Source organism: Grammomys surdaster, unplaced genomic scaffold (assembly GCF_004785775.1).
Source record: "Grammomys surdaster isolate TR1022 unplaced genomic scaffold, NIH_TR_1.0 261, whole genome shotgun sequence".
NCBI lineage: Eukaryota > Metazoa > Chordata > Mammalia > Rodentia > Muridae > Grammomys > Grammomys surdaster.
In genome coordinates, this window is record NW_021604702.1 from 4,059,663 (window position 1) to 4,087,074 (window position 27,412).

A 27,412-nucleotide genomic window follows, 5' to 3' on the forward strand; every position below is an offset into this window, starting at 1 on the left:
CCTTGTTTCCTCTATTACCCCTCAGCCTCTCAGGTGGGAAAGGCAATATTTGAAGGACTAGTGATTGTCTCCAGACTCCAGGCCTAGACTGCAGGCCTAACATAAAAGATTCTGCCATGGGCTTCCTTCCCACTGTCTAAGCCTGCTGTGACACTCAGAACTCTTGAGTTTTGGGTTCCACAAGTTGCAGTGTGGTTTTCCTAGGCAGTAGGCATGCCTGCGAGCTGCCATCTCCTAGGGTCATGGTTGCAGGTGAAGTCTAGTTATTGTGAGCAAAGCCAGGAAGCATGTGTGTTCTACAATTCTGCAAAGCTGGCCCACAGTTTACCTGGCGGGGAAGTGGGGTTTTGTCTTAAATCTGGTATTCAGCTCAGGTAAAGAACTATACCCCTCAGAGCAGAATTTGTGAGTGGGACAGCGGTCAGTGATTCAAGAATACACTATTATTTCTTTGGTTCTCGTTATCTGTTTCTAACTCCCAGAGAATTTCAGTGCACATATCGAGCAAATGCATGCACGCTCAGAGGAACACATCTTCTTCTGTCTTCGATCTTCCCTTAGAAAGGATAAGAAGTATTCAAAGTATTCATCAGCCTTTTTTTTTCCTCCATGACAGAGCCTCTATCCTAGGCTAACCTGCTTTGTAGCTGAAAATGACCTTCAATTTTTGATCTTCCAGCCTCAACACCCCCATGTGGAGATTACAGGCATCTGTTACTTTATTTGCTTTATGCAGTGCGAAGAATTGAGCCCCAGGCTTTGTGAACATCTTTTTCTTTCCACCCTGAGCCTTTCTCCTTGCTGTGAGGCCTCTCCTCCCACTGAAAGAGAGAGACATACATTGGTCCCAGGCTCTCACTGGTATGGAAGCTATCCTTCCTCCCTTGGACCCTGAGAAGAGAATTTTCAAGGATGGGCCATATGAGTGTGCACCTGCCCTGATGCCTCTCTCTCCTTAAGTATGTCCTGGCTCCTGTTAGCTCAGGCTCATTCCTTTTCCCACCAAATTCAGACTAGATGTCTTCTGGGTTCAGAAATGATTGCTTTTCCCACAGCCTTTTCAGGAGTTAAAATCCCTCTCACAACTGAATCATCATAATAAAAACATAGTTAGAAAGGCAATCGGATCTTAGAAACCCACAGTGGTTTCCCCCACAAATGCCAGGGACATGATGGTTACTGTTGGCATTATTTGTTAAGTTGGTGGATGTTCAGCTGAGTGAATAGCTTAAAAATATGTGAATAATTAGATAAAACCAAAACTGGGACAGGACCAAAATATGCTGAGGTGTCGTGACACAGACAGTGCCGGAAGCCCAGACTTCGCAGCCATCTTGAAGGTTTTTATGGGCCTTAGGAAAGTGCTTGTCTTCAGTACATTCCTCGACAGAGAAGAGAGCTCTTACTTTAATTTACTTAATCTTTGTTTCCCTTCTTCAGGAAGTCAAAACAGTGACATCATTCTAAGCTGTCCCACAGGCTCTTAGGATCACCATTCCAAAGTCTAGGCCCTGACATTGTTTGTCCCAGTTTTGGGGGAGGTAAGCTGTGTGTCACGCCAAGGAAGCTTATGCTATTTTTAAATTGATTTAACACATCATTGAAACATATCATACACATATCACACCCATGACACACATGCCGCATTGTAACACAGCATGTGTCATACATACATTCTCTCTCCCTCACTCACACATGACTTGCTCTTCTTGTCCGGCTTTTAAAAACGGAAGGCAGCCAGAGAAGCCAAGCCCGGTTGACTGGAGTTGAAAAGGCTGTTAAAGTTTAAAAGCCAAGTGCCCCTCCAGTTCTCAGCCTGGCTTTGAGACATGTGGGAGGGCTTCAAAGACACAGTGCCCCTCTTTAAGGCTCAGGCTTACAGTTGGTCCCCAAATGTTTACCAGCATGAAGATGCCTAGCTTACAGGAAGTGGGAAATGGGTGTGGGGGGTTGAGGGTGGGTGGGTGAGCCGGGAGTGGGGAAGAGGGTGGGGGGTGTTCTACTGATGTGGTTAGCCTGTCATTGACCTTGTTTGCCTATAGCCGGAGTTGAATTAGAAAATGAAAACTCGTTTCATCTTGAGCATGTTTTATCCCTTTTTTTTTTCTTACTTTCCTTAGGGGGAAAACAAGCTTTTTTTTTTAAACCCCAAGTGGAGTCCAGTCTCCAGATTCGGTGCTCAGGTTCCCTTCATGCCTCAATAGCTACGATAGTCGATAGTCGTTTTGCTCATACAGGCATCAGGCCGCCTACAGAGTGATTCCCAACCCACCCAAAGACAAAAGGGGCGGGGAACCTGGCCCAGGAGCTGAAATTGAACGAATGTCAGTTTTTGATGATGCATCAAAAGAAAGGGACCGGGCTTTCTGAGAACAGAGCTATTGGGATCGTGAAGGGCTACCATTTCACAGATGCTTGAGGGAACTCTGAGGGAGAACAACTGATGAATAAAGACAACTGCGGAAGTTGGGGTGTCCTAACACGGAGATAATGATAAAACGACTAAAACTGCACCCAGTGGTTGCTTAGAAGAAACATTTTAATGCTTAAGATTCCAGACCGCGGCCACCGCCGTACTTCCTACTGCGCGCCAGTGCTAGCGCCTTCCTGTCTCCTAGCTTTAGTCCGCATCCGGGGTGCCGGGCTCCAGCCTTTGGAGTGCAGGGTGGCACTCTGCCCACAGTCAGGCCCTGCGTAGCTGTTCTGCTCTGGATATACCTAAGTACTATAATATGAATGTGACTTTGCTGAATCTGACCGTACTTCCTTTCTCTTTGGGTGCCCTTCATTTCAACCTATATTGCTGTCTCGCCTTAACTACCACAATCATCAAAAATTGGCCTAGGGCTATTTGTTTTGTCTTGTTTTCCCTCATCTCCTTGTAACAAGAAGCAAACACTCCAAGGATGTTATACTCCAATACTGTATCCTATTTTTTTTTCTTCCTGATAGTTTCACCTATGGCTTTGTCCAGCACAGCTGGAACACCTGGAACTAATTTTAGGGTTGCCTGGGTAAGCCTCACACTGATATTTGATGTTTGCGTCTCCCTAGACTCAAGCCCGTTTCACCACCTCGGAAGGTGAGCACAGGCTGATATTAATTAACAGTGAGTTGATTCACAGGCATCTTCCAGTCATTAAAGCAAACATTTGGCTTAAAATAGCCCTCTTCCCGCTCTGAATGCCACCCTTTGCTTATTTCTTTACACCACAGTGGTGAAATCACTGACACTTGCATGGTATCCGTGCCCCAAGAGCAGAGTTTTGAAAGGAAAACTGAAAGGAAAAGAGGGGGTAAAAAAAAGAAAGAAAAGAAAAACTGAGTTAACTGCTGTGCAGTAGAGATAGCTAGCAGCAGGCCAGCCCTTGGGATGACTACATTGTTTTTCTGTCCGTGGTGGTGCTGACTCAGCATCGGTTAATAAACCCTCTGCAGGACGCTGGATTTCTTTTGTTTAATTATCACTTGGACCTTTCTGAGAACTCTTAAGAATTGTTCATTCAGTTTTATACCCCTGGCACAAGAGCAAGCTAACAGCCTGTTTCCTCTTGGTGCTAGCGCCCCCTCTGGCAGAAAATGTAATAACAGGTGGACCTACAGCCCCCAGGGAGTGTGTTCTACTCTTGTCCCCTGGTATAAATTTCATTGTTCTGAACCACACAGATTGTAGAAGGATTTTCAGATGCACATATCATTTTCTGTGATACAATCTTCTACCTCCCACGTACCCCTCCCCTCAAAAAAAAAATTCTGGGAAAGTTTCTTGAAAGGAAAACAGATAAACAGGCCTGTCTTTATGATTGAGTTGGGCTTTTGTTTCGCTTGTTTCATTTCTTCCTGTAAACAAATACTCAGATGTCCACTTCACTGTATGACTAAGTTGGTATCATTAGGTTGGGTCTGGGTGTGTGAATGTGGGTGTGGATCTGGATGTGAGTGGGTGTGTATGCCTCGTGTGTTTAGAATACTAGAAAAGATACCACAATGTAAACTTTTGGGAGAGATGATTTTTTAAAATTGCTGGGTGGGGGTGGGGGTGACCTGCGATGCGGCAAGCAGGAAAAGGGGGAGACTTGAATTTCTCTGATCAAAATGTCGTGATGGGATGTTGGCTATAAATGGGCCCTCGACAGTATTGTTTCTGTGAATTGGAGGATCCCTGCTGAAGGCAAAAGACCATTGAAGGAAGTACCGCATCTGGTTTGTTTTGTAATGAGAGGCAGGAATGCAAGGTCCACGCTCTTAATAATAAACAAACAGGACATTGTATGCCATCATCACAGGATGTCCTTCCTTCTCCAGAAGACAGACTGGGGCTGAAGGAAAAGCCGGCCAGGCTCAGAATGAGCCCCACTAATTACTGCCTCCAACAGCTTTCCACTCACTGCCTTCAGTCCAACCACCCCCCCCCCAACTGCGAAGCATTCCTACTCTCCATTGTATGTACAAGCCCAGAAGCCCGGCTGTGGGTTTGGGGATGAGAGGCAGGGACAACAAAACCAGTATATATGATTATAACTTTTTCCTGTTTCCCTATTTCCAAATGGTTGAAAAGAGGAAGTTAGGTCTACCCAAACTGAATGTATTCTGTTAGCAGGAGAAATGAAATCCTACACGTTTAATACTAGAGGAGAACCGCCTTAGAATATTTATTTTATTGGCAATGACTCCGGGATTACACAGCGACATTGTATTGCATGTGCTGCCAAAAATATTGTAGTAGCCCTTTCCTTCGAAGTATGTCGGATGCTGTAATTGAGACGCCGAGTTTAGGTGACTAGGGTTTTCTTTTGAGGAGGAGTCCCCCACCCCGCCCCGTTCTGCGGCGACAGGAAGCTAGCGATCTGGAGGACTTAGAATACAATCGCAGTGTGAGTAAACATGGAAGGCAAGCGCCTGCAAAGGGAAGTAAGAAGATTCCCAGTCCCTGTTGAAATCCATTTGCAAACAGAGGAAGCTGCCGCGGGTCGCAATCGGTGGGGGGAAGCCCTGAACCCCACGCTGCACGGCTGGGCTGGCCAGGTGCGGCCACGCCCCCATCGCGGCGGCTGGTAGGAGTGAATCAGACCGTCAGTGTTGGTAAAGAAGTCTGCGGCAGGGCAGGGAGGGGGAAGAGTAGTCAGTCGCTCGCTCGCTCGCTCGCACAGACACTGCTGCCGTGACACTCGGCCCTCCAGTGTCGCGGAGACGCAAGAGCAGCGCGCAGCACCTGTCCGCCCGGAGCGAGCCCGGCCCGCGGCCGTAGAAAAGGAGGGACCGCCGAGGTGCGCGTCAGTACTGCTCAGCCCGGCAGGGACGCGGGAGCATGTGGACTGGGTGGACATGAGCGAGGCTTATCTCAGATGTTGGATCTTCTCTTGGAAAAACGTGTGGGTACGACCTTGGTAAGGAACCAGATTCTGTTTTGAACATGATTTGAAAACTTTTTAATCTCTCTTTCTTCCTTTCTTTTTTTACTTTACTTTTCTTTCCCTTTCTTTTTTCTTTCTTTTTTTTTTTTTAAAGAATGAAGCCACAGTAGAAACCAACGCTTCTGCTTTAGTGCGCGGAGCACTGTCAAACATTTAGAAGACTTTTTTTTCCGTATGAATCATTAACCCTTTCAGTTCTAGACATAATTGTCAATTCACTGAAATTTCAGTAGTGGTTCTTGTCCGCTTCCCCGCCCGCTGCCAGTAAAGTAATCCCGGGTTGGCTTAGGTTTTCAATTGTATTTAACATCGTTTGTCCAGCATGACCTTACATGTTGGAACTAAATGAAAATAAGATAGTTTAAGCTGTAACCAGGACAAGGACAAGTGAACATCTTTCCCCTCCTAGGAGTAAGATGTGCGGAACTGTAAAAACCAGCTGGAGGGACTCCCGCAGTACTATGTTTACATTTTCACAGGAGCACGTTCTTACATGGATAGCCTTATTCCTAATTTTTATCTGCGGCGTCTACGTGGGAATACGTTGCAGAGACTGTTTTATCGTTTTTGCTTTTCCTCTTTGGAAAGGACTTTTTCCGAAAGCAGATAAGAGGAGGATCCCCAAGTCTTCTGTATAACTTTAGTTACAGTAAACTGTGCCACTTCAGTGACTTCTGGGAATTCATGCACTTTCACATTTAAATAGAAAGTGCTATTTGTGGCTGAAGGCTCCTAAAGGAATTCTCTTCAGGGAATTCTATTGACTTTTTTTTTTAATGTTTTGTTTTTAATTTTCCTATCTGGCTCGAGATGCCTACCGACCCCCCCCCCAAAAAAAAGCTGCTGAGTGTTTCCCCCTTCACCCAAATTTTCTTTTCCTGTGGTCCATGGGAGCTCGGGAAGGCTGGTGCTCAAGGATGCTGGCAGGATGCAACCCCTCTCAGGCTTGTCTGCTGGAGGATGAAAGAGACTGAACGCGCGCGCGGCAGAGGGTGGGGAACCCAGTTGTTTTGAAAGTTGTTTCGCGTAGGGAGCTGGTGGGAAAGTTCAGTTTTCCCCATTTGGAAAAGGCAGGCTAGGTTCCGCTCCTGCACCACACGCGTTTTCCATTTTTAGCTTCATTCAGTCGCAGACAGCGCCCCTGCCTCTTCCTCCCCTTGTTTGTGACACTTCTCTGAGGCAGCTTTTCCACAGCTCTGAGGGTCTGGGCGGCCATGACCCCGGGCGTCCCGGGACACAGGACGCAGCAGCGCCCACAAAGCATTTTTGCCTTGAGAGGTAAAGCCAAGGATTGTTCAAAGGTAGCTCTTTCTCTCCGGATGAGATTACCATACACATCCACATTTTTTTTTTTATCAGCCAAGGGTTGCATTTTTAAATCGTGCTTCTTCAAGGCAGTCTACTTTACACGGCTTTGGACTCTTACTCAACTGTACAAGTACTCCATCAGCTTTTAAAGTCTTCAGAGTACTGTGTTAGTCATAGCCTCTAAGAGGGAGGCACAGGAACGCCGGACAATGGGGATTAAAAGCTTCTTCTCTTCCAGGCTGCCCCCAAGTGTAGCTCCGGCTCCGTGAAGTTTCAAGGATTGACAGAGACGGCTGGGACCATGAAAATGGATATGGAGGACGCTGATATGACAGCGTGGACAGAGGCCGATTTTGAAGAGAAGTGTACATACATAGTGAACGACCACCCCTGGGATTCCGGCGCCGACGGGGGTACTTCTGTTCAAGCCGAGGCATCCTTACCAAGGAACCTGCTTTTCAAGTATGCCGCCAACAACAGCAAAGAGGTAAGCCGGCTGCCTTCCTGAAGTCTGACTGGCAATCGGGCCAGCTCTCCTACTATCTCTGAGAACCATGAGAATTTATATGCATTGGCAAATAATTGATCGCTCCAGTGGCTGTTTTCATTGCTTTCTCTTCAAGCCAATTCCTATTGATTTCCCCCTCCCGTCAGCTGTTCTATATTAATTAGTAAACAGTTAAATCTTTTGGCAAGTTGATATGTCTTGGAAACGCTGACTTGCGGCGCTGGTGGGCAGCACTGTAAAGGGGCTCAGTGCTTCACCCACTGGCCCTCTTGGACGACAGCTTTAAAGGAAAGAAACTTTCTTAGAAAAAGAGGTTTTCCCTTTGCTCATGAGATGGCTTTATTCTTTTAACGAGCCAGCTTTATTAGCTGGGTTTCTAAAATTATTCTCAAAACCTTGACGTGTTTATGAACTGAGGTGATGGCATTAACCAGGAAGAGGGTCACGTAAAAGTGTCCTCTGTCAGGATGACTTCACTAACCACCGTTTACCTGTGGCAGCTCCTTTGCCTTGGCCAGGCTGGCAGGCCCACTTTTTATGGCTTCTGAAGTGGGTACACTCTTTGTATCAAAGGGACAAGCACCTGAGGAGCACCTGATTTGCGTTTAGCCTTTTATATAATAATTAGAACTGGCGTGACGTGTGGCCGGGAAGTGATTTGCAAAATTAGTTCTTGCTCTGAGAATCTGGCTGCTGCAGTTGCTCTCCTGATGGACTAAGTTGCTGAGGCTAGCCCTCAGGAGACTTCCCACCATCACCATAACCCACAGTGCTGTTGTTTCTGTTACTTACTGTCTTTGGGGAGCACTGAAAAGAGGGAATCCTGTGATAAAAGGATTCCAGATTTGCTCCTGGGAGTATGTATTATGACTAGGCAGGTCACTTTCCCCCTTTTCTAAGCGACAACATGGGAAAGAATCCCCAGACTTGTCTCTTTCCTGTTTGTGTGTCTGAGTTCAGTGTTTTGGGAGAAGGAGGGAGGAGGAAGAGACGGAGATCTAAACTTACAGAGAGGAATTCTGCCTTGAGTTTCACTAAACCTCCACTCTTTGTTTTATTTCTGATGGGAGACTAGTGTTGTGTTGTATGAAAAGCAATTTTTAAATTGTACTTTGTTTATAAATATCACCAAAAAAAAAAAGTCACCCCAGAGGTCACCCTTAATTATACCACTTTCTGAAAACAACATTCTTCTCAATAGAAAGTCTCTGAGCATGTAACCCGTGGAGTCAATGTGGCGTTTGTTTGGGTATTTGAGGGCTGGCTGTGGCTTTAGAAGGTGTAGTGTATTCTTCCCCATCAGATTTGCCTAAATATTGGTTCTTTCGAAAAGGGTCATTCATGTTGCCCTGTAGCAGTAAAGACTCCCGGTTTTGGTCATCTGCTTTGGTCTCCTACAGTGTCCTACTCAGGTCAGCCCTTTTAAGTTTTTCAGTTTTTGTTGTTCTCCTGAACACCATGGCTGAACGGACTTATACTATTAGATCATTTAGTCCAAGGTTCAGAGAGATAGTCAGCTTCCCCACAGGCTATGGTTACAGCCAGCCTCAGACTGGGGGCAAAGGTCTCTGACTGCTCCAGGTGTCGCTAGATCATGCTACGCTGGTCCCTCTTGGTGTCACTGTGGCTTTATTTATCTTAACACAGTTCAGACCCATCTTTTCACTAAGCCTGTTTGATTCTTTTTCTTTTCTGCTGAACTCCTTCCCATCTCTGTATGTTAAGCGACTAGAAAGAGACAGTACTTGTGTTTCTGAAGGGGGGTCCTTCATAACACATAGAAAGTCAGGATCCTTTGATCCTGCTCTAGATTTTACTTAAATAAAATGAACAGTTGTGGTGGCACCTCTTCAGTCCTCAATCATGAAAGCAACCAGGAAACAAAATTTAAGTATCACCCTGTCCTAAGCATATACCAAAATGTGTGCCTGTTTTCCCGTCCCTCTGTCTCCTTCTGTTTTGAACTTTGGGACAGGTCCCTCGGATGGTGAAAGAGGAGGACAGAATTGAGCCATTGAGGGTGTGATAGCTGCAAACCAGTTCCAGGCCAGAAGCATCTAGGATGGATGAAATGTTTACATTACCATTGTTCAGTTAGTTCTGTGAGTTCCAGGAGCCATGAAAACGTGGAAAGGCCTTTCTACGTGTAGTTTTTATCTGACTGATCTATCTTGCCCATCTTTAAATGTTTTCATTAAAATAGCAAAAGCTGTTACTTTATGTATTGTGTGCTGACATCCTGGGGATTTTTTTTTAAAACAAGATCATTTTTCATTATGAATTTGTGCTATGTGTCAGCACCTTCCCACCGCCCCACCCCCCTCGGTTTAAAAACAAAACATGTGAACTGTATTTCTGATCTTAACGTTAATTTTTAGCTCTGGCTCAGAATCATTCTGTGCTTTTATTGGGGCCGTTTGATCATTCTTACTTCCTATTTCCAGATCTAAAACCAAGTACAAGCATGCTATTCAAAACTTGTAAAACGTTTAACCTGGTGGGTTCTTCTTTTGTGGGGATTTCCCCCTCAGCCTCCTGAAATAATCTCTGAATATTTGACTGTACTAAAAAAAAAAAATATCAATTTTGACATTGGAGGTTTAGGAGAAGTATCCAGGACAAGTTTCTGCTGTCAGATGAGGTGGCTGGTCCTCAGGCACTGTGTGGCTCCTCTGTGACTCTGGTATGGAGTTGAGTAGTGACAAATATCAGGCAGGATCTAGGGACGTGGTGTCCATTCTGATTGAAGTCCATTATTAAATTGAGCCATCTGTACGGAATCTCCAACTAACATGCAATTCCACCGCCAGACGTTTTTTTTATTTGGCACTGTATGCCCGAACACCACCGTATCTCCCTTCATATAAAGATAACGAAGCAGGAGACCTTTCAAAAACACCTGTTAATTCCTTTGAAAACTAGACTGAAGTACAGACTTGACATCTCGGCCTGTAGCCTTATAGTAAAAATACAGGAAAGAAAATCTAATTGTTAGGTGAGATTTGGGGAGGAGAAAAACAGCAAGTAATTAAAGTAATCTTAATTTGAAGTGAGGAAACTCAGGCCACGTTTGGAACTGAGTGTCTCCTTTCAAATCCCGGTGCTCTCTACTGGGCTTGTGTATCACGTGCTCTCTAAATGGCGGTTTGTTTTTAAAGCAAACAAACAAACCTATGTTGTCCTTATCATCGGACTTTCATTCTATACCCACACTCCTCCGCCTGCATTATTTTGTGAAGTTAAAAAGAAGCTCTGCTTTTCGTCTCCGAGCTCCAGTTTGTGTTCCCTCTAGCCAAAGCCACTGACAGAGACAGATGTGCCCAGGTGGCAGAGGGGATCGGCTCAGCACGTAAAGCAAGCCGTGAAGGGCTTCTGTGGGGGCAGAAGAAGCCTGGGCAGTCTTAGGAGGCCTCTTTCTCTTACTTATGGGTTTAGGGAAGGCACACAGTAGCCAATCCCCAGGAATAATTCTTTAGGACCCTGGTCAGTTCCAGTGAAGTTTCCTTCCTCGGTTAGGTGAGCACCCTCTAATTAAGTCTTTTTACCACTGTGTAACTCAAAGCCCAGGCCAAGTTTCTCTGTGCCCTTTGCTTGTTCCTAGGGTAGGACACTGTAAACAATGGGCTAGGGAGATGGGGTTGGGCTAAGATACTCATCTGGATCTGCTTCCTACTCTCCATTAAGAACAACCCTGGCTCTTATCCCCATCCAAAGACACCCCACAATCACCATAACCTAAGAGCTGCAGTTTTTATGCCTTCTTTGACTAACAAATCAGACACGGATTAGATGTGAAGGTGTTTACGGTGTGTTGTTAGCATGCTGAACTTGGAATGGCTATAGGTGGTTTATTTGACGTTCTTTTCTAAGATAGAATCTTGATGTCTGTAGTCGGAACGCAGGCCACAAGCTGCTGATCTTCCTGCATGCTATGATTAGAGGCAAGCACCACCACACCTAGTGATAGACGGGTGATTTCGAAGCTCCAGGGTCCCTCTAACCTCAGAATGCTGAATTGTGTATCTTTGTTTATCTATCAGTGTAAATTTTCTCGCATTCCTCGGCTCTGTGTGTAGTAGGAATTCTAATTACTAAAGTTCTATTGTATTCATAAAAATCATCTAATATTGCATTTTGGTCTGGTTATATTTCCCAGACTTACCTTGGACTCACTAATCTCTTGCCCCCGCCTCCAGAGTGTCTGGGACTTGAAGCCACCCCAAAATTCCTGGCTACTATTTTTTCTCATTCAGATGACTTGTTTGTTGAGTTTCATTTGTAAGGTTATAGATGGCAGGTACTCCACACACTGACTCAAACGTCTACGGTCCCAATTCCATGGTTGTGCCTAAAAGGTACTAGGTAGCTTGTACCTTCTCTACATTGTTTTTCTTTATCCCTCCCCACATCTCTTTGTAGGACCAAGATTCTAATTAACTTCTTTTCGGCCACAGGACAATGTGTTTTTGTTAGCGTTAAAATCGATAGATGAAAACCAAGAGTCTCTTCTGTAGAAAGAGTGGCAATCTGGAAGGGAAGCTGTGACCTCATTGTACTGCTCGTCGTTGGTAATCAAGCTCTGACTCCCAAGAAACTGTGCACAGGAGGCTATAATTTAAAACAAAGTTGATGAACCAGTCGAGTGCCTTTCTTAAAATTACTGCTTTAAAGTGGATATGTTGAAATTATCAGCTGCTAATTATTGGCTCCCTGACAAATGGCATTATTTGTTTTTCCAGCTTGGCATTTTAATATTATGGAATAAGCATTCAAATGTAAATGTCTAATAATTTGTGTATTATAGAAGACAATTCCATGGATTTTACAGAGTGGGTTCAATAATTTGCCCTAGCCAAGCCTGGGACGGGAGAAATCTAATCAAGCTTTCTGTGTACATTTTTATCTCCAGAGTCTCTGCTCTGAGATGCTCCTGTTTCCCCAAAGCTAGGCTGTTAGCAGACAGCACCAATGATGAGGTGTTCCTGGAAGCATAGACAGATGTGACAAGGGTAGAATAGACAGATGTGACGAGGGCAGAGGAGGAGACGAACATCTGCCTTTTTCAGACCTTTGCCACAAATTCATACAGGACCAAAAATAACACCTTTAACTCAATGAGTCTGTTTCGAGTTGTGCTGGATATAGAGAATTTCTCCTCTCCCCCTTTCCTGACCCAAGAATGCCCCATTAACATGTATTGAATATTAAATTGTTTAAGAAAATGGCATCTGATGATTAAAAAAGACACCTGTTATGAGAGTCGCCTGTCCTCGCTTTTCAGGTGTGTTTATTCCACACTAGACCCAAGTTTAATTTTTGATGAGACTGAATACCAGTGCATATCATAACCCAAGTCTCAGATTTCCACTCAAACTGCCTGAAGAGCCATTGGTTTGCTTCTTTCCACCTACTGTTCAGGTATATTATCATAGCAGAGCCACCAAGAAAAAAGAAAAGTACCTTGCCCTTGGTCATGTCAGTCAGTTATTCCTTACTGTTTTGAACCAGAACCAAAATTAAATTGAGAAAAAAAGCCTGGCTCCGTGAGAGGTGTACAGAGTCACTTGGGGTTCATTTGAATTACTTCCTGGTTTGTGTCAGAGTTTTTTGGGGTTTTTTTTGATACCCTAAAAAGAAAGTTACACTCAAGGAAGAGTCGCCTTAGTTACCATGTTTCTTCAGCAAAGCCCACAGAGTCAGAATGTGCGGCCTTCAGTCTGAAAAGGTCATTTCCTCAGATCTTAGAAGCCACATCTTTTAGAAGCCACAGTCTCCTCATTACAGATTCCATTTCAAAGAGGGACTTCTGACCACCATTGAGTAGATGTTAGAGAAGAACAAAGTTACTTGAAAGATCTTTCTTCTAGTAAAGAACCCTTACAAGCTATGAGGGAAAGGGGAGGGAGAAGTCATCTGGAATTAAAAAAACAAAAAGAAAAAAAAAAACAAAACAAAAAAACCCAGAATACCAAAAAAACCTTAATGTGTTTGGTTTCTGGTTCCCTCAGCCTCTGTGGAACAACTAAAGAGCATTATTTTGGTTTCTGAGGTAAAACTCTCATATTCCCCTTAAGCACATTGTGTTTATGGTTTGAGGGAGAAGGAGGGAACTAGGGAGCTGAAGGCAATAATCTTGACATCTCTCTCAGTCATTTGATTCTCTTAGAACGGAGTGCTCATCTCCTGATCTTCCACCATGAGAAGCAATATAGCAGAGTCAGAGTCACTAGAAAGCAATCCCCTGGACTATTTCAGCACTTGGACGACTTTAAAAGATGACTGTCCCAAAGCTTACTGTTAACTGTGGAGGCATCGATGGTACCCTGCTGGGTTATCAACTGACAGTTGAATTAATTCACTGAACTAGCTAGATCGACATCTCAGCCTTCATATTTTGTTCCCTTTAGGTTATCGGTGTGGTGAGTAAGGAGTACATACCGAAGGGAACGCGGTTTGGACCCCTGATCGGCGAAGTTTACACCAATGACACAGTTCCCAAGAATGCCAACAGGAAGTATTTTTGGCGGGTAAGTAAGAAAACATTTTTTAAGACTTTTCAGTATAGGGGGTAAATGGAGCTTAAAGAACAGGCTCACTTCCTTTTCAACCTGTGATGAGAAATGACAAGGCTCACCCAAGGAGACATTGGAATTCTGAACAAGTTCAGTAAAGTTGGTCAAACGCTCTGCCTGGAAATATTACCTGGAGGTGGTTAGTTGTGGACTACCTGTGAATCTCCATTTTTGCAACTCATTGCATACAGGTCTGTGAGGAAAGGAAACAGTTTGCTGCTTGCTTCAAGGGCAGGCTCATTTGCATTTCTCTTCGAGGAAGTAGTAATGAGTCACCAACCCTTAGATTTCACCCTTTCTTGATTTCTTGCTGAGTTAACTTCATTTGAATGGAAGAGTTATCCTAAATGAATTATCTCGAAGAGAAATGTCACTCACAGAGGATAGGTAGCTGGTGGGTTAGTGGAACTGAGAAGAATCATGGAGATAGTTTTATTTAAATCCATCTGTACCATAGAACTCTTACACTTGACAGTATCGAAGTTGCTGAGCATAAGAAAGATTCTCCAGTGCCTGTAAGATGGTAGACTCGGCTAGAATAGCTATTCTAAAGGTCTGGCCTATGCCATTGGGATGTCAGGGTTAGCAAAGGACGCTGAGGTCACCTAGGAGATGGTATTCATGGGTAAAAACTGTTCCCCACGATGTCTCTCTGGCATGATCAACTTTCCTCAGTTTAGAAATAAAGAGCTATGTATACAAATTGAGTGAGCTGTTTTCCTCACACAGACATGAAATACACATTGCCCAAAGAAATCGTAAAACTGGATTATGCTTGTTCTGCCTGGTATTTTTTTGCTTAAGAAAAAGACTTTGGTTTAAAAGAAATTACCTATTCCTGAAAGAGTCTTTCTTCATCTAGGATGTTTTGTTTCCAGAAACTTCCTTACTACTTATGCAACTGCAGTTGTAGTCTTAAGAAGTATTTGTTCTCTATTTTTTTTAGTTATTTGATACTTACTTGGTGTTAAAATACATTGCTCCAAGATTCTCAGTCTGAGCATGAGTGGTCTCGCCTTTATTGGTGTTCTCAGATGGGAGCCCCGTCACTAGATTAACCTGGGCCTCAACTGGTCTGAATGAAGACAATCTGACATTGTCGTTTTGAAAACAGTCAAAAAGCACCAAAGGATCTCCCATTACTGTTCCAGCTCTGTTTTATTTAAAGATTTACAAAAATAATTAGACGAAGTAACTAAAAGGCTTCCCTTGGGAGGAATTATTTAAGTCAGTTGTTCACATGCAATGAAGACAGGGAGTAAATCTTATTACAGGCTGGAAGATCCTCATTTGTCAAGCAGGAATAGGAACATCTGTCTGTTGTGAGGAATTAAAGGGTGTCATGCAAATTACACAAAGGGATGCTCAGGTTGAGAACCTAGTGACATTTCTTGTAACTGTAGTATGAATCAGCTCGTGTTTAGCCTTCTTGATACTAGATGAAAAGGCAGGCATCGGTGTGTGTTTTACAAAGGTATTCTATTTTCTGGGGTGCGTGTGACTTTCATGACATCCATGGGCCTTTTTAAAATGAGGATACAGTAAACCATAGCCGTGGAAAGCCTACCGGGATCAACATACCGTCTGCTAGCTGTTTCTGCCCTGGTGTAAGAGCTATGGAACCCCTTGTTCCTGGAAGTTTGCGCATCAGAGTAAACAAACTTGAAAACCCCTCTTGATAGCTGAATCCAGCCTGTCTTGTTACATTTTCTCTTAACAAGACACACCGCGGAAGCTCTGCAGGCTGCTTTGATGAAGCCACACGCACCCCCCTCACAATTCACAGGAAGTCACTCTTAAAAGAAACTGATTCTGCTGTTTACTGCCTGTATTAAAGGGACAGAGTTCCTTTTTATTTCTGATAACGTTGGAGAGAAATACAGAAACGGTCACACAGCCAGTGTGTGACTAAGAATAGAGCAAATAGCCTGCTGCCCTGTAGAGCAAAATCCCTGGGGTGAGCGAGGAAGCCGGTACCTCTTGGGGACTGTCTTGTGTGTAAAGCAAGCTCTCAAGGAAGGCGGTGGTTCTTCAAAGAACGGAGCTTTTCTGGAGAGGATAAGGAGTGAGTCTTTTACCCCTTGGTTTCAGTAGGAATGTATTTCTGCCCTGATCTTAACTCTGCCTTTAACCAAGCATGGTGAGTACAGCTGTGACTCAGAGGTAGCAATGCTGAAGGACAGACTCCGAGTTCTTCTCTACAAGAACCATATATCTGCTTTCTTTTCTTTTTCCAAAAGCCCAAACTCGTGGCTCTTATGTGTGCTGACTGTGTATGCCAACCTCCTCATAGCTATGGGCGAATCTGTCTACTCCTTCGTCATGAAAGAGGCACACGGCTGCCTGTGTTTACCAAGAGGAAAAGCTACCTCTCAATAGGCTGTCAAACTTTGGCCTCCGTGCCAGTTATGCCACTTTGTTATGGCAGGTGAAGTTCACCTTTGCCCCACCCAGTGTTTCCACAAAAAGGCAGGGTTCCAAGTATTCATCTGAACAAGTGTTACTGTGGGACTCAGGTGAGGGGTGGAGGATGTTTGCAGAGTCTAAGCCCCGGGCGGAGGTGTAGGAAACACAAGTACAGAGGCCATAGAAAAAAGGTGAGACTCAGTTTGACGCAGTCCTCTGGGCTGGTGTGCCCAGTGACTCAAAGCACTAGAAGTCAGCACAGTTGGAACTCTGCTGGGCTGAGGCTCCTATTCGATATTCGCCACTGTCACAAGAGTAGAACCTTCTCGACGGTAGTTTCATCCACTCCTGGCTGTTCATTGACTGGGATTATTATTATTATTATTATTATTATTATTATTATTATTATTATATCCAATACCCTCCCCAACATGAAAAGACCATAAAATTGAAATGGAAAGGTAACTAACACTGTGTACCTGTCTCCGCCCTCATTTCTGCTGATTCAGCATGGGTTCCACCCGATCAGCAGTGGGGGCTGGGGTCATGAGTACAGCGTGGCTCCCTTGTGTTCATTCTGAGCAGTCCTGGGAAGCTTCCCCATGGCTTTGGGCCTGCTGCCTTTCACACTGCATCTGTCTTCTCTTTTGAACAGATCTATTCCAGACAGGAGTTCCACCACTTCATTGATGGCTTTAATGAGGAGAAAAGCAACTGGATGCGCTACGTGAATCCAGCTCACTCTGCCCGGGAGCAAAACCTGGCTGCCTGTCAGAACGGGATGAACATCTACTTCTACACTATTAAGCCTATCCCTGCCAACCAGGAACTTCTTGTGTGGTATTGTCGGGACTTTGCAGAGAGACTCCACTATCCTTATCCTGGAGAGCTCACAGTGATGAATCTCAGTAAGTGGATTACAGAACAAAAAAATTAAAAATGCCAGTAATGTCAGTTCTGCCCGTGTGAGCTAATACCATGTTGTCTAATTATACGGCTTCATCATGTGTCGGACTAAGTAGGTGGCTTTAGCTAAGACTAGGAAGAGGAAAAACAGTCTTTAATGTCCCTACTCCTTATTATAAAACTTAGTCATCAAATATATATATATACATATATATACATACATACATACATACATACATATATATACATACATATGTATTATATAAAGTAACTAGTACTGAATGTTGTTTTCAGAAAGTTACAGGAAGAAATATACCTTCAATTCTAATTCATGTGAACGGTGATTGGAGGCATGACACAGACTGGTGTGGACACATTGAACACAGCAGCTGGAGTCCCTTACTGCTGAATGTATCAGAGCCTCGAGTTTTCACTGAAATCTTGTGAAGATACATGTAAAGCCATGATCTAATGTGGAAGGCTGTTTCTAGAAAAAACTGTCATAATTGTTCAAGTACAAGTGAATAACCCTAAAAGATTTCGTATCTTAGCTTCCTTCCTTATGGTAAAATGAATTAATCTCATCTTCTAATCAGTCTTACGGTAACCACCTATCACTTTATCTTGACAAATTCTTGCTTCCTTAGGTTTATAAGCTTTTACTTTTGTTTTGTTTTTTTTTTTTTAATTTGGCTAAAATTACTGTCGTGACCTCTACAAAGAGTTCCTTTATTTCAGTCATTCTCAAGGTAGCTTTAAGAACAATTTAAGAATAATTTTTTTAAAAAAAATCTAGCTTCTATTATAACTCTGGGTGTGTGTTCTGGGTTCCACTGCTGAGTTTTACAGCACTTTTTAAAATGACCATCTTTTTGTTAAAACTAAATGTTAAAGGTTTAAAAGTTTTCATTTTGATGCTCTTTGAAACTTGAGGAAGCATTTCCAGAAACCTATAGAGTTTACCCAGTTTTTATTATGCAGTCTCATTTGCTTTCCCTGGAGACTAAAAATAGTTCATGTTTTACCACTGAAACACTGGAAATATTAATTTTTAGTATCTTTACTTTAAGACCAATGACAGTGATAACATAGTCTAAGTGTCTAGCTAACTATGTTCATTCTACAATGCTTGTGCTCTCAGGAATTTTCAGTTTTCTGAAAATCATAGCTTCAGTACCTTTCCTGTACTCTCACAGTATAGAGTTTGTGCCCTAGGCCCTTAACTCAGCAAAATACACTATGGGTACCATTTATCCTGGCCAACGGTAGCAAGCCCTCTCCTCACGGGTTTGGGTTTGGCTTTGGGTTCTTTATTTGCTTGTTTGTTTGTTTGTTTGTTTGTTTATGGACAGGGTCTCATGCTGCTTCGGTTCAGTTCAAACTTGATAGGTAGTCAAAGGAAAACCGTGCACCTCTGATACCCCATCACCTCCTAAATGCTAGGATTACGGCCTGTGCCTGCCATGCCTGTTCCACATGATTGCTCTTTGTGTTCAGAAGTTTCCTTATGCTGTGAAATGGTATCTTTGCTCTTCAGATACCCCCTTTGGCTGATTCAGGAGTCTTCCGAGGGAGGGTCATGTTAGCACCTCCTTTGTCTGACATTCCTAGGACAGAAAGAGAGTTAACCATTCAGTTGCTCTATCTACAAGGCTCCTGCCTCTGATTTTGAAACCTGCTAGCCCAGGTGTGGCCGGTGATGACTGACACTCTGATCAGGAAAATTTCCAGCATTTCATCAGGCCTAATAGGCAGATTGAGTATTCGAGATGGGTTGTGCTGAATTTCCATGCTAAAAAGCACATTAGAGCTCTGTCCATAATCTCCGTAAGGACGGTGGGGTGGAGGCTGGAGAACTCATGAAGGAATGTAAGTCCCCAGAAATCACAAACTGACAAGAAAGAAAAGGGAGGGAGGAATGTGGAAAAGAACTATTAAATTTTGTTCTTGGCCCTCCCAACCTTTTTGGTAAATTTTTTTCTATCTATCTAACTAACCCATCTAGAAATCAGTTGACCAAATTATAGACTTCTGAATGTTAATCTGCTTTCTCGGTTTCAGTTGAAAACAGACTTTGTTTTGCCTACTGCAGAACTTCTAGGTTCTTTCTTGTAGTCTTGGGGGTGCTTATTATAGACCGAAAATGTGAGTCGGCATAATCAAGCCATTCAGAACCTTCCGAAGCAGCTCACTCTTGAAATGACTCTGTCCGCCTACAGCCATTTAAGATTTAAGAACAAAAACAGATCTTGATTTTCTTTTTCATGTTAACTCAAGCTGCTAAGTGGGAGAGTTAGAAATGATATCAGCTCCTGTGATTAGTCAGCTGCTGAAGGATGAGTTTTTAAAAATGTACCTTCATATACAGTCTATAATTTCCAGCTGTAAAGTATTTTAGAGACACTGACATTTTGCTGCGGATATTCCTTCGGGATAAGCTCTCAGCCTGTTTTTTTTTTTTTCCTGAAGACAGAGCCGCTAAACACTAAATTATGCGTGTCACAGAGAAAAGTGAAAAGTTCTGACTTCTTTGTTTCTTGGTTCAGTCTTTAGCTTCACAACAGCTCAGTAACTGAAGTACTTAGCTAGAAGAGACAGGATTAAACCTGTGCTCCGAGCTGGGAGAGAACTCAACTCTTTATTCTTAACAGCTTTCGTTTGTTAAGTTTCCACTGTGGGACTACTACAAAAACATTATGAGTCTTTGATGTGATTTGCCACATAAAAAAATGGCACAGAGAGGGGTGTGGTGGCACACACCCTCAATCCCAGCCATTGAGAGGCAGAAGCTGGTAGATCTCTGAATTCTTGGTTAGTCTCGTCTATAAAACAAGTTCTAGAACAACTGAGGCTGCATAGTAAGTCTTTCCCCAGACCCCGAACAAAAAAAAAAAAGAGCAGTTAGGAAGGCTGTACATAAGCTTACATGCCATGTGTGCACACACAAACACACACACACACACACACACATACACACACAACTTCTTTTCTTTTAACCTGAGGGTGCTTCTAAAATCATTATCTTTTTTTCTAACCTCCAGTGTATCCCTTCCTGTGACTGTGGGACGCCTTGCCTATCAGTCGTCCAGCTTACTTGTCTCTTTCTTCCTCGACCATTTTAGCTTTAAAAAACAAAAGTGACAATTTGAACTTCCTGCCTGCCAGGCTTCACTCGAAGGACTGATATTGGGCTGATAAGGGGATATTTATTTTGGTTGAGAGGCTTGAGAAATTGCTCTCCCTCAGAAAGCTTTCTGTCACTGACCCCATCAACATCTCCCCTGATAGCGTTGTCCACGGTGTTTATTCTGGGGCTCTGGCTACCCAGGAGTAACTGATAACAGCAAGCAGGAGATAACTTCCTGTAAAGCGCTTTCCGACTGGAATCAAATCCCTCCAGCCTGCCAACCTGGAGAATGGATTTGAAAGCTTTAGTTCTGGGCTCCCCCAGAGTTCATCTTCAGACCTATCAGGTAGCAAGCTTGGAGTTCCTTCTCAGTTAAAGCCAAAAAGGGCTGTTTTATAAGTGCACAAAGGATACTTTTTTTTTTTTTTACATTGTCTTAAGTGTCATCCCAGACCTGTCAGATCTTCAATTTGTGGAGGTCAAGAATCTTGCTTCTCCTCAGAGCATGTGCACCCCCAATGCTGATGCTCTCAGCATCCCAGGCAGGAGTGCCTGTTTTAATGAGCATCCCGGAAACATACTTCAGCCATAGTGTAGCCTGTGCATTGTACGTGTTTTATCTTTGGCCCAGGAAGGCCGAACTGAGGCTTTTCCTGTGTATTATGGCCACATGGCTAGGGATAGCCAAGGACAAGACTCGCCTTTTCTGAGCTTGACCAGGGTATATATACTGTCTCTAGGAGTAAATGTTTTCCTCTTAGCTGCCTCTGTTTTCTTTGGTGCTGTAAGTAATTGAACTGGCTTGGGAAGTACCTGTTGTGGTTTGGCAGAGGTGACTGTCACACCTCATGATTCCAGGAGATAGCCCAGATGGTAGTCTGGTTAGACCAGAACCTTGGTGAAATGCTTGCGCTGCCCAGCAATGGCTAGAAGTGGGCAGCAGCCATGTCCTTCTCTATTTGGTACAGGTAATTCGAACGGGGCTCATGGAGTTCCTACGTAAAGAGAATCAAGTTGAAAATTGATGACGGTTTATTACTTAAAAGTAGTCTTAATCTTTCATCTAAGTTTGCACAGTATTGCTGATTTCCTTTAAGTAAACTTCGAATGACTTATTAACACGTGACAAACCCCCACCCCTGTATTTTTCCACCCCGTCTTAGTGAACACTCTGCCCGTTCCAGTTTGAACAGCACTTTTCTATCCTAGTTCACACTAATGGAAAGGTGATCGTCCGAATAGCACTGGGGCAGTGCAGAGGTTGCCATTGTTCCCGGGTTTGATGTTGTTCCCACTTTTTCCCCCTTCGGAGGAAATGGAACAGTGCTTCTGAGTGGGTGGCCCAAAGCCCTCTGGAGTGAGAGGCGTTAGGGGCCAGGTGTCTAGCCTTTGTATTTGCCAGCTGCTGCTCAGGGTTTCTCAAGAAGGGAGAATGGTTTTCTGATTTCACTTCAGTTCTCCACCGCCCTGTGAGTAACCGCCCTTTCTTCTTCATTTTAGCACAAACAGAAAGCAACCCAAAGCAATACAGTAGTGAGAAAAATGAGCTGTACCCAAAGAGTGTACCCAAGAGAGAGTACAGTGTGAAAGAAATCCTAAAACTGGACTCCAATCCCTCCAAAAGGAAGGACATCTACCGTTCCAACATTTCACCCTTCACTTCAGAAAAGGACATGGATGGCTTTCTGAAAAATGGGAGTCCGGACATGCCCTTCTACCCGCGGGTTGTTTATCCCATCCGGGCACCTCTGCCAGAAGACTTTTTGAAAGCATCCCTGGCCTATGGGATGGAGAGACCCACCTACATAACTCATAGTCCCCTTCCGTCTTCCACAACTCCAAGTCCCCCTGCAAGCAGCAGCCCAGAGCAGAGTCTCAAGAGCACCAGCCCCCACGGCAGCCCGGGGAACACGGTGTCACCTCTGGCACCAGGTCCCCCAGAACACCGGGACTCTTACTCCTACTTGAATGTTTCCTATGGTTCTGAGGGCCTGGGCTCCTACCCTGGCTATGCACCTGCCCCCCACCTCCCACCAGCTTTCATCCCCTCTTACAATGCTCACTACCCCAAGTTCCTATTGCCACCCTATGGCATAAGTTCCAATGGCTTGGGCACCATGAACAACATCAATGGTATCAACAACTTCAGCCTCTTCCCCAGATTGTATCCTGTCTACAGTAACCTCCTTAGTGGGGGCAACCTGCCTCACCCCATGCTCAATCCAGCTTCCCTACCAAGCTCCCTGCCTACCGACGGAGCCCGGAGGCTGCTCCCACCGGAGCACCCCAGAGAGGTGCTTGTCCCAGCGCCCCACAGTGCCTTCTCCCTTACCGGGGCTGCAGCCAGCATGAAGGACGAGAGTAGTCCCCCCAGCGGATCTCCAACAGCGGGAACTGCAGCCACGCCAGAACATGTGGTACAACCCAAAGCTACCTCATCAGTGATGGCAGCCCCCAGCACTGACGGAGCCATGAATCTCATTAAAAACAAACGAAACATGACTGGTTACAAGACCCTTCCTTACCCCCTGAAAAAGCAGAATGGCAAGATCAAGTATGAGTGCAATGTCTGTTCCAAGACATTTGGTCAGCTCTCGAACCTGAAGGTAGGCCTCCAGACCCCCGAGGGTTTCTGCCCACAGACCCATGCCTGTTTGTCCTTGGCTGCCTGGCTGTGGGTTGTTACGTGCACTTGAGCCATAGGAGACCCAGCTGAACTACTAGGCTGGGGTCTGCTGAATAATGAAAATATGGGGTTTATCTCGATGCCTTTCCTAAGACGCTTGCATCTGCACTATACACACCTGGCTCTAGGAGCAGAAACTTAGGGGGTAGGCCTCATCACAACCCCAGAGCTCACTGCTGCGGTTTCTTCCCAGGTCCACCTGAGAGTGCACAGTGGAGAACGGCCTTTCAAGTGCCAGACTTGCAACAAGGGTTTTACTCAGCTCGCCCACCTGCAGAAACACTACCTGGTACACACAGGAGAAAAGCCACATGAATGCCAGGTGGGCAGTGTTCTCTGGGTAGAACTCTTGACTTTTGTAGAACATATCTGTAGGACTGTCTTCCTGTGTTGTTTAAACAACACAAAAATATTGTCTTGCTATAGGCTGCTGGTACTGCGCAGCTCCTGGGTACTCTGTGAATACACACAGGCTATCGTGAAGGATGGCTGGGTAGATGACACAGTCAAGTTTCAGTGGGTGGGGAAATGTCCACAGATAAACAGTACCTCAGAGTACTGTATGCCCAACTCCCCCTGATTGCTTACCACAGACTGAGTGTCATTAAGAGGCTTCTGGTCTCCCGGGGTTGCTGGATATTAGCCTGTTGTCTTGCTCCTCCCACTGGCAACAATTAATCTGGTCTTCCTTGTCTCTTTTCTCTGCCTTCGCTTGTCCCCACACTTTAGGTCTGCCACAAGAGATTTAGCAGCACAAGCAATCTCAAGACCCACCTTCGACTGCATTCTGGAGAAAAACCTTACCAATGTAAAGTGTGTCCTGCCAAGTTTACACAATTTGTGCACCTGAAGCTGCACAAGCGACTGCATACGCGGGAGCGGCCTCACAAGTGTGCCCAGTGCCACAAGAGCTACATCCATCTCTGCAGCCTCAAGGTCCACCTGAAGGGCAACTGCCCCGTGGTCCCAGCCGCCGGGCTGCCTTTGGAGGATCTGACCCGAATCAATGAAGAAATCGAGAGATTCGACATTAGCGACAATGCTGACCGTCTTGAGGACATGGAGGACAACGTCGACGTGACCTCCATGGTGGAGAAGGAGATTCTAGCTATGGTCAGAAAAGAGAAAGAAGAAACCGGTCTGAAAGTATCTTTGCAAAGAAACATGGGGAATGGACTCCTCTCCTCAGGGTGCAGCCTCTATGAGTCATCCGACCTGTCCCTCGTGCCCTTGCCTCACAGTAACCCACTACCTCTGGTGCCTGTAAAGGTCAAACAAGAAACAGTTGAACCGATGGATCCTTAAGATTTTCAGAAATTAAGTGTTTCATTTTGCTTCTTAGGGTATGGCTTGGTGAGTCAGGGTGCCTGTAGCGAATTGCTTGTACAATTCCAGATCTGCAAAGCTCAACTGGCCTCGGGTGGTTCCCCACATCTCTCTGGAATTAAAGAAGGACTCCAATGTTACCAAAATCTCAGGGCATAAATGAGGCAAAGACTCACTATATATACATATATACATATTATATATATATATATATATATATATATATATATACTTATTTACAGTCATGTCTATATATTTGAACCTGTGTATTTTGAATATTTGTGTGGATATGTTTGCATAGCCTTCCTATTACTAAAACTGTTGCCTAGCCATAATTATTTTTTCAATGATAATCCTTCATAATTTATTATACAGTTTATCTTTCAAAAAGCAATAATTAAAGAAGTTTACAATGACTGGAAAGATTCTTTGTAATTTGAGTATAAATGTTGTATCCTTGTCTTGTAGCCATTCTTTGTAGATAATTTCTGCACATCTGTTTAAATGCCTGAGGCTTAGAAGATAGCTCTGTGATTTCAGGCAACTTTGCTCTATGATAATGCTTTAAAATGAGGTTTTGATATTGCCAAAGTCATGTGGTTGGTGTGTTAACTCAGAAGATCACATAATCTGAATGACATTGTATAAGTTGGGGATATGTATGCAGAATTGCTCAGCAATAATTTTAGGGAAAGGAAGAAGAAAAGAACTATTTTATGTTTCTGAATGAAGGTTTGGTTTTCCTCCTAGCCACAATTTTGCCAAACAGTGACAGGAAGGCTTTGCCAACCTGCCTCTCCAAAAACATAGGGTCTTCCTATCTCCAATGTCACATGACTATTCTGAGTGGCCTTATGACTTTGGCATCCCTGGATGTTATCTGAAAATGTGAAGAAGATAAAAAGTCGTGTTCAGAAGATCTGTCTTAAAGCACAGATGTTTTTGTGTGTGTGATGGTTGGGGTTTGAGTCGGGTTGTCATTTTGCTGTTGGCTTGTTTTTGTTTTTTTAATGTCAGAATTGCACAAAGCTGGTGCCCTACCAAGAAGGATTGGATGTAGAAAGGCTCAGGCCACACTTAAAATACAAACAAGCAAAGAGAAGAGAAAAATAAAAGTAAAAACGGGTATTCTTATCATCTTAGGTTAAGCGGGTAATGACCATTCCTATCCCCCAACACATCAATTGTATTTTATCTGTAAAACTCAGCTTTTCTCAGTATTTGTGTTTTTGCATTGTATAATTAACTTTATTGAGGATGAAAGGGCATTGCAAAGGTGTTCAACAATTACCTCATTGAGTGTATCCAGTAGGAGTGCAGGAAGTGATGCTGTATCTCATGATTTGCTACCCAGCTGAGCATATGTACTCCCAAATGGTAGGCTGGGTGGTTCTGTCTTGTATTCTCCTAAGCCCAAAGGTTACCTATTGGTGTTCAAGGTGTAATAAAGAATGCTGTATATTTATGAACCTATTTATACCACTATACCATGTGTATATATGATATATTTATAACCACTTAAATTGTGAGCCAAGCCATGTAAAAGAACCTATTTTTCCTAAGATCAAAAAGAATCTCTCTGATGTTTTGCTTAAAACTCCATGACCTCACTATCACACTGGTGCTTGGGTACCACCCTGCCTATTACCAGAGACCAGAGCACCTCAGTGCAGAGGTAAGGGCCATGTAGCATCTAGGGAGGACAAGAAACATCACATCATCCAGTCATATGTGGTCGTTTTGCTACATGTGTGTCAGTTGGGTCACAGAATAAAAACCATTTTTTCTATTTCTACTCTATTCTTCCTCTCCCTCCTCCAGAACCCTGACACATGCTCACTCTCCAGTCTGATGCTTACCTTAGAGTTTTGTAGATATCAGCTTACAAAGAGGGAAAACTTCAGATCCTCTGGGGAAACCCAAGAGCCTTACTGACCTGTTGCTGTGACTAGCAAGATGGGTTTCTCTTTACCTTCAAGGATCAAAACCAGAGATTGCACACACACTAGGAAGCAAGCTCTCACTGAGCTGCAGCCCCATCAAGACTGACATTTCTGGATGCATCTGTGTTTGAGAAAAAATACTTCTTAATTGTAGGTTAACCAAAGCATGACATGACATTGACACCAAATACGATTTCTTTCCAGTGAACTTAGATTGTTTTCCTCCTGTGTTTTCTTGTGTTGAGAGGATTTCTACAAGGACAATTGCTTTTCTTGCTATCTGTCTTCCTCTTAGGCCTCTTACATGAGAGTGTTGAGCCCACAATGAACAGTGGTTTGTTCGTTTGTTTGTTTGTTTTTTTCCTCAGAGTTAAAACTGACCAAAGTTATTGGCTTTTTACTTTGCTAGAACAACAAACTATCTTATGTTTACGTACTGGTTTACATTGTTATTTATGTGCAAATTGTCAAAATGTAAATTAAAATATAAATGTTCATGCTTTACCATTGCTTGTCTAGAGTCTTGAAAGACGTCCTCCTGTACAATTGCTCCTACTATCACAGGGTCACTGAGCCACATTTTGAAGAATTTACAAACAGTTTGTCTCTCCCTGTCCCCTCCCTTTCTCAGCAGTATAACATGGTGTTCAATCTCTTCCCTTTCTGTAGGGTGTCCTAGCAAGCAAGTGAACATCACTGACCTGGGCTATCTCATGCTCCCATTCAAGTACTAACCAGGCCACACCCTGCTTAGTTTCCGAGACCAAGTGTGTTCAGGATGCTGTGCCATAACTCTCAATAGTGTAGTTTTTCTTTCCTTATGAGTTACGTATATGTATTGATACACCTGAGGTCATAGTGAAAAGCTATAGAAGACTAGGATCTATTCAGAAATGGCATGCCTGTACTCACAGACTGCAGGGGGTGAGGAGTTCTGGGAAGCTGGGTTCAGAAGCATTTCTTGCTGGTGACATTAGTATTGTTTCTGCAGTTTGAAGCTAACCCAGAGTGTGCCGCAAGAAATGCCCTACATTCCACCACTCCCACCGCAAACTTGAGAAGCTCGTTTGCTGCTTGGGAGGTTGATGTAGATTTCCAAACAGACCATTAACCCCAACCAAGTGTGAAGGCCAGGGTTCATGATGGCATGGCTCTGAGCCTCATGGATCCTATGCTGAGAGTAAGTTTCCTTTCTTTTTCATGGATGTTCCAGAAC

At 43.9% G+C, this 27,412-nt stretch overlaps 1 protein-coding gene across 2 annotated transcripts; it reads left to right on the top strand.

Annotated features, from left to right (window-relative positions):
• Positions 1-5,196: 5,196 nt before the first annotated feature.
• On the top strand, positions 5,197-26,700 carry Prdm1 (PR/SET domain 1). Of its 2 annotated transcripts, XM_028775813.1 has the most exons (7): positions 5,197-5,387; positions 6,961-7,209; positions 13,638-13,757; positions 16,864-17,116; positions 21,742-22,847; positions 23,121-23,249; positions 23,657-26,700. In XM_028775813.1, the coding sequence occupies exons 1-7, from the start codon at positions 5,346-5,348 to the stop codon at positions 24,230-24,232; spliced, it is 2,475 nt and encodes an 824-aa protein (XP_028631646.1). In that variant the 5' UTR covers positions 5,197-5,345; the 3' UTR covers positions 24,233-26,700. The 2 variants fall into 2 exon arrangements, with proteins under 2 accessions (XP_028631646.1, XP_028631647.1); XM_028775814.1 differs by lacking the exons at positions 5,197-5,387; positions 6,961-7,209; positions 13,638-13,757 and adding an exon at positions 15,764-15,867.
• The last annotated feature ends 712 nt before the right edge of the window (positions 26,701-27,412 follow it).